This window comes from Eulemur rufifrons, unplaced genomic scaffold (assembly GCF_041146395.1).
Source record: "Eulemur rufifrons isolate Redbay unplaced genomic scaffold, OSU_ERuf_1 scaffold_84, whole genome shotgun sequence".
NCBI classification, from domain to species: Eukaryota; Metazoa; Chordata; class Mammalia; order Primates; family Lemuridae; genus Eulemur; species Eulemur rufifrons.
Window position 1 is genome coordinate 893,115 of NW_027182866.1, and position 6,989 is coordinate 900,103.

General features: G+C 63.6%; 1 protein-coding gene across 1 annotated transcript; it reads right to left on the reverse strand.

Annotated features, from left to right (window-relative positions):
• Positions 1–498: 498 nt before the first annotated feature.
• On the reverse strand, positions 499–6,580 carry FAAP20 (FA core complex associated protein 20). Its single transcript, XM_069464750.1, has 4 exons — positions 6,510–6,580; positions 5,809–5,947; positions 5,433–5,713; positions 499–1,464 (listed from the first exon to the last, which is right to left on the reverse strand). Exons 1-4 carry the CDS (start codon positions 6,569–6,571, stop codon positions 1,392–1,394), a joined length of 555 nt encoding a protein of 184 aa, XP_069320851.1. The 5' UTR covers positions 6,572–6,580; the 3' UTR covers positions 499–1,391.
• Between the last annotated feature and the right edge of the window lie 409 nt (positions 6,581–6,989).

Sequence of the window (6,989 nt, forward strand, 5' to 3'; positions counted from 1 at the left end):
AGGTGTTTCGAAGTAAACGTTTTTGAAGCCATTTTCTTACATAGACTTTAATTTGTTTAGAGCGGTTTTGATTCACAGCAAAGTTGGGTGGAAGGGACAGCACGTTCCCCGTGCCCCAGCCCACGGGCTGTTACACTGGTGACCCTACACGGACACGTCACGGTCACCAAGACCACAGCTGACGTCAGGCTTCACTCGGTGACAGGTACTGTGGGTTTGGACGCGGATCTACCACCGCTGCTCACCCGGGAGCTTCGCTGTCCTGACGATGCCCCCACGCGGCCGTCACCCCACCGAGCTGCAGCTCCAGATCTTTGCTGTCCCCACACTTTGCCTTTTCCAGAACGACGCGGTTGGAATCGCGAGGCGTGTGGCCTTCCCGGGCCGGCTGCCTTCCCTCGGCAGCGTGCATGGAGGCTCCTCCTGTCCCCACGGCTGCGTGAAGCCGCATCGGACAGGAGAACGGGGATTTGGGTGTCAGCCCTGGGCGTGCACATCGGCTGCTGCTCTGCGACAGGCACCCAGGGACGGGCGCTGAGCCGGCCCCAAGCCTGGCTCTGCAGGTCCCGCGGGGACCAGCACTGGTGGGAACCGCCTGAAGGTGTGCACCTGCTCACTCTGCGCCCACGCTGCCAGCCCCGACGGAACAGGCGCCCACCACCGGTGCCCCCCGGGACGCCCTGAGGACAGGCTGCGTCTGAGTCCCGGCCAGTCAGTGCTGAGGTCCCAGAGCCCCGGATGGCATCTGAGTCAGCTCGGTGCTAACCAGGCTACCGAGGACGGGGCTCGCCTCTCACGGTTCTGGTGGGGACACTTCTGGGCCGGGGATGGTACCTGCTTGCGGTGTCCTCTGAGTGGACAGGGGAGAGAGCCCTCTGATCCCATCGTGAGGTTCCAGCCCCGTGACCTGATCTGTCCCAAGGCCTCCCAACACCATCGCCTTGGGGTGAGGACTTCAACACACAAACTTGGGGGCACAGACAAGCCCAGGGCACAGTGACAGCGTCCTCACCTCCTGGCAAGTATGGCAGCTGCACGGTGAACGAGAGCTAACTTCCGGAATTAGAACAGTAGGGAGACGAGAGCCACCCACACCTGTCCTCCTGGTTAGGAAGTTGCGGGACCCCAGGCCCGTCTGCCTGTCTGTTGGCGGGACCCACCGCGTCTGTGGCATGGATGGGTTTCAACTCACCCGCCTGCGACTGCGCTGTTAATTTTCTGATCTTACTGCGACAAATCAGCCCTAACACAAACATCAGAAAAGCACAACGTTTCAGTGTCAACACGAAGAGAGACACGACCGGCCCGTGCTGACGAGCACATCTGGGAGCGGGAGCTGGCGGGGAGTGAGGCCGCCCTGCGTGTCAGGGCAGCTCTGGCCACCCCGGTGCTCACCACGCCACGTCTTCGGTGCTTTCTGCCAGGCACTGAGCGAGGTGGCTGTCGACGTCCAGCTGGGTCAGCCTGCAGGGAGACGAGATGGTCATGTGGCCACCCCGAGCAGTGCCAGCCGCAGGAAAGGCACCTCCAGGCCCCCCACTGTGGTGCTGCTGCTGGAGAGGAAAAGAGGGAAGGGGCCGGCAGGGGGAGCCGCACCGGCTTGAGGGGCTGAGGCCCTGGGTGGCAGACCTGGGTGGTCCTGCAGCCCAGGACCGAGCCCCGCTACGGACTGGGACTCGGGCAACTGAGCGCGAGGCCACTGCCCTGTGATCCTGGGAGGCCCCATGTCGCCCTGCACCGCTCAGGCGGACATGGCAGTGGCCGGCCAGGCAGGGGCGGCTGCAGGAAACCCACCTGAGACCCGCTGGTCGGCCCCTCGGATGTCTGGACAGGCAGACACTGTCCAGCCCCGGCCTCATCCAGCCCCGTCAGCAGCCCCAGGAGAGAAGGTTGGGAATGACCGTCCCCAGGCAGGGCAAGGCGAGGCGCACTTGAGGCCGGCAGATGGCCGGCTCCTGGCTGTGACCCCCAGAGCGGGGCCGAGCCAGCGCACTCAGCAGATGCTGAGACGAGGCCGGGGCTGTGGGCGGCTGCAGCCAGGACAGGCTCAGACCTTGCTGGAGGCCAAGTGGTCACTGTGCCGTCAGAGTGACGGTCCCCTGCACACCACTGCTGGACACCCCCGAGCCGCTCGGTCCACTGGGCTGTCAGCAGCGACCTCCCTGCATCCGCCCGCCAGCCTCTCTCCCTCGGGCTCTGCATCCCTGTGGCTCGGGCATCCCACCCGCACGGCCTCAAGCTTCTCCAGCCCACGGCCAGAGGGTCCTCACCTGCACTGTGGGTGCAGGACTCCGACCCCGACAGCTGGTACAGCCCTGCGGCCTTCCGCTGCCCTCTTGGCATGGGCAGACCCCACTCAGTGCACTGTGACGTCCCCAAGGGCCACTCAGCCCAGCCTGGAGCCGGCCCCTCCCTCTGCATGCTCTCTCCAGGCTGCCAGAAGGTTCTAAGATCTGGACCTAGGTCACCTTGTGCAGGGGCTTCTGAGCGATGTCCCTCAGTGGTGGGGCCCTCTGAGATGCCTCAGTTCTCAACCCACAATACAAGAGCTTTGTTTCCGCCCGACCTGCTTCCTAGCTGGGCTTCTGCCTCTCAGACACATCTGAGCCCCGCCGTGTGGACGGGCTAGCCCTGCTGCAGAACCTGGCGGCTCAGCCCGGCACCCGCCAGTGGCTTCTGAGCGTGAACAGGGCCACAGTGCGGGTGGCACCGGCAGTGCGAGGGGCTTGAAGCTGTTAAAATCCCAAGGACCAAGCCACGGCCTCGCTGAACCAACAGGGACAGAACCAGGTGCTGGTTTTCGGCACCATCATCAACTGGCCTGTCTTCCCCAACCGTCTGTGTGACTCGCAGCCATCAGAAAACGCACAAAATGTGTAAAGACGGCAGCAAGGGGACCTTTTTTTTTTTTTGAGATAAGAGAGTCTCACTCTGTTGCCCTGAGTAGAGTGCAGTGGCATCAGCCTAGCTCACAGCAACCTCAAACTCCTGGGCTCAAGCGATCCTCCTGCCTCAGCCTCCCGAGTACCTGGGACTATAGGTGTGCAACACCACGCCTGGCTAATTTTTCTATTTTTAGTAGAGACGGGGTCTCGCTGTTGCTCAGGCTGGTCTCGAACTCCTGAGCTCAAGTGAGCCTCCCGCCTCGGCCTCCCGGAGTGCTCGGATTACAGGCCTGAGCCACCGCGCCCGGCCTAGCAAGTGGACCTTAAAGGGAAAAAGAACACATGACAAACACATAGCTTGTCAAATCCAGTATTTAGCTGTCTTGTCACATCAATGAATGAAGGGTCCTCTAGGTGACCTGGGAAAGCCTGCCGAGGCTTTGAGTAAAGGTGAGGCCGTCCTCCACCAAGTCTCCAAGCTCACCCCCTGCAGGGCTCTGGGTGAGCAGGGTCCCCTGTGAGACAAGGCAGCAGTGCCATGCTGTGTCCAGCTGCCACGCCAGACAGCCCACGGCCGCCTTCCCCCGGCTCCCGGTCTTGACCAACACCCACGTCTGGGTCCCAGGCACCCTGAGGACATAGGACGTGTCATTTCCCCAACCAGCCACAGCCCCGGGGGTGTGAGTTCTGGCTGAAGTACTGGCTCTCCTTTACGATCAAATGAAAGAACATGCTAGAAGATTCGAGGCACACTAAGACCTGGGCCCAGTTTCACTGACACATACTTTGGAAAAACGGAGGCAGCCTGCCAAGCCTTCACGCAACTGCTTAAAGAGCTCAAAAAGGGAACTTTCTTCCTCTTTAATGTGCCTGTCTTCAGCGTCTTAGCGTCTTATTTTTAGACCATCTAGAAATGCAAATGACCCAGAGACAAAAGACCCTCCGTGGGAGGAGAGGCCTGGCCTGGCAGCATCAGGACCCTCAGGGACTTCTGCCCAGAGTGAATTTCTCCCCAGGGTTTCCAGCCGTATCTTCTGTCCTGGTGTTTCTTTTGCTGGGTAAGAGTCAAGAAGGCTTCGCAGACTTAAAAAACGCTGCTTGTCATCAGCAAGTGAGCCAGCATTTGCAGTTTCCAACAGTCACAAAACGGACATCCTGAGGGGTGTGCCTGAGACGCCGGGTCTAGAAACGCTCTGCGAATTCCCAGGTGCTGCGGCAGGCGCTGGGGCTACCGGGATGCCCGGGGCACTTTGCCCAGGCCCTGGACGCGGCTCCGACCCTCCCACCGAGCCCCACTTATGCAGCTGTGGCTTTACCCACATGGGACCCCACCTGGCGACACCCCCCCACACTGCCCTGAGCTGTCCAGGTGTGAATGCAGACGGGCAGGACGCCCATCCAGGCTACTGAGTTCACCTCCAACACCCCGCCCTTAAGGGCTTGGTCCCCATAAAATGTCACATTTTGGAGGCACCTGTTTGATGGTAGTCTGGGGAGCCCATCTCTCTGGGTAGGCACCGGACCATCTAAAGATCTTCCTGTGCGGGTTTTGTGCCGTATATTCTGATAACTGATTTGATCCTTTTGTGCTTTTGTTTTGATTTGTTTTTTGTTATCCTCAGCTCTAACTCTGGAATCCACCCCCTTCCCCTTCCCTGGCTGTTTTTGCTCCTGTAAGACAAGGGACACAGGGCAGAGCTTAAACATCCGGTCTTCTGGCCACATGGAATCTGCAGCCTACGGCCCATCAGCTCAACCACCTCGGCAAGAACCGCGAAGTTCACTCAAGCTGTCCTGACCCCAAAAGCCTGTCCTCAGCCATGAATCCCAGCAGGAGCCCACAGTAACCAGCTGGCCCAGCAAGACCCCAGGCCCACACACTGCCAGTTTGGGTTTGACTTCTCAGCAAAACCAGGTTCTATCCCCTTGTACTTAAAAAAGGTATGAAAATATGTGTTGGATTTTAAAAATAACAAAAAGCATCCCCAGACAAAAAAGACAAAGCCTTCCTTTTAAAACCTACAAACCACCACCAGAAAGATATTCTTGCAACTATTTAAATAGGAAGCTGCACTGACTCACAGCCTGGCTTGGCCCTAGACACCACCAGCCACCTGGAAGGGCAGGTGGACCCTGGTTAGCACTCCCTGCCCTCCTGCCCTGTCCACAGGGCCCCAGAAGGTGGGGAGCGGGTAGACCCCTAAACCTGCGACAGCCGGCCCCCTGCACAAGCGCACAGTCACTGTGCTACGCCAACTTTCTATGTGTGAAATGTGACTTTAAAAGGCACTCTCTAAGGCTGGGCACAGTCGCGCATGCCTGTAATCCTAGCACTCTGGGAGGCCGAGGCAGGAGGATCACTTGAGCTCAGGTGCTAGAGGTTGCAGTGAACTATGAGGACGCCACTGCACTCTAGCAGGCAACAGATAAGACCCTGTGTCAAAAAAATAAAATGTAAATAAAATACTATAAAAGTCGCCCTTTTAGTCTTCCAAACAGGGCTGGGGTCACCCGGTGGGGCAGCAGAGCAGCCGGATGCTCACTCACCCAGGGGCGAACTCCTGCTGGCACATCGGGCAGCTCTGCAGGGCCAGTGCCCCCTCCACTGCCAGTTGTTCCTCTGCGCTGGGGGTCCCACAGGGTTCGGATGCGGGGCGTACTTGGGGGGACCTGGTGGGGGACTCCGGGCATCCTCCTGCCTCGCGAAGAGGCCCGTAGGAGCGGCCGGGGCCCGCCGGGGCCGGCGGAAAGGGCGTCCAGGAAAAGGTTTTGGGTCCGACCGTGAAGACCTCGGGGGGCGCCGCGCGCTCCGGGCTGTCCCGGGACTCCTGCGAAACGGGGGGTCGTCGGGCCTTGTCCAGCGGCGCCACGGCCGCCCCCTGGCCCGGAGCTCCCCCCGACCGCGCGAGCGCTGGAGGCGCACCTGGCCGGGGCGGGCAGGCAGCGGCGGCGGCTCGACGTCCAGCGTCAGGTCCGGGCTCACCGTGCGCAGCAGCTCGGCCCAGAGCCGCTCGCTCTCGCTGCCGCCGCCCCGGAGAAGCCAGGGGCAGCCGCCCTGGGGCCTGCGGCGGACGGGGTGGGGCTCAGCGTGGGGCGGGGAGCTCAGGGACACTCTCGGGAGGGGACGGGGTTGGGCGCGCGGCGGACGGGGTGGGGCTCAGGGACACTCTCGGGAGGGGACGGGGGTGGGCGCGCGGCTGAGGGGGTGGGGCTCAGGGACACTCTCGGGAGGGGACGGGGGTGGGCGCGGGGCTGAGGGGGTGGGGCTCAGGGACACTCGGGAGGGGACAGGGGTGGGCCTGCGGCGGACGGGGTGGGGCCCAGGGTGGGGCGGGGAGCTCAGGGACACTCTCGGGAGGGGACGGGGGTGGGCGCGCGGCTGAGGGGGTGGGGCTCAGGGACACTCTCGGGAGGGGACGGGGGTGGGCCCGGGGGTTCCGCGTAGGGGGCGGGCGAAGCTCAAGGGGAGAAGCGGGCGAGGCCCGAGAGGGAGTGGGGGATCCGAGAAGCACGTGGGGACGAGATACGGCCTCAGCTCTGCCGGGGACGCCAGGCCCCCCCCCCGGCCGCGCCCTGCGCTCCCCCCGCCCCGCCCATGGGCCACACTCCCCGTCCCGGCCTCACCCGCCGCCCGAGGGCGGCCTCCGGCGGCTCAGCCTCAGCCGCGGCTCCCGGGTCGCCGCCATCAGCCCCGGCACGTCTGGCGGAAGCGAACCCATGCGGCCAGCCCCGCCCCCGAGACAGACCCCGCCTTCTGAGACAGACCCCCCCCCTCGCCCCGCCCCTCCGAGACGGGCCCCGCCCCGCCAGCCCCACCCCCTAAGACAGCCCCCCCCGCCCCGCCCGGCCAGCCCCGCCCCCTAAGACAGCCCCCCCCCGCCCCGCCCGGCCAGCCCCGCCCCCTAAGACAGCCCCCCCCGCCCCGCTCGGCCAGCCCCGCCCCCTAAGACAGCCCCCCCCGCCCCGCTCGGCCAGCCCCGCCCCCTAAGACAGCCCCCCCCCCGCCCCGCCCGGCCAGCCCCGCCCCCTAAGACAGCCCCCCCCGCCCCGCCCGGCCAGCCCCACCCCCTAAGACAGCCCCCCCCGCCCCGCCCGGCCAGCCCC

Excerpts from the sequence above, each read along its gene's own strand:
- FAAP20 (XM_069464750.1), bottom strand. The coding sequence starts at position 6,571 with ATGGCGGCGACCCGGGAGCCGCGGCTGAGGCTGAGCCGCCGGAGGCCG. Across the intron at positions 5,948-6,509 it reads AGGCCGCCCTCGGGCGGCGG|GCCCCAGGGCGGCTGCCCCT; the intron begins GTGAGGCCGGGA and ends CGTCCGCCGCAG. Across the intron at positions 1,465-5,432 it reads CAGCAGGAGTTCGCCCCTGG|GCTGACCCAGCTGGACGTCG; the intron begins GTGAGTGAGCAT and ends GTCTCCCTGCAG.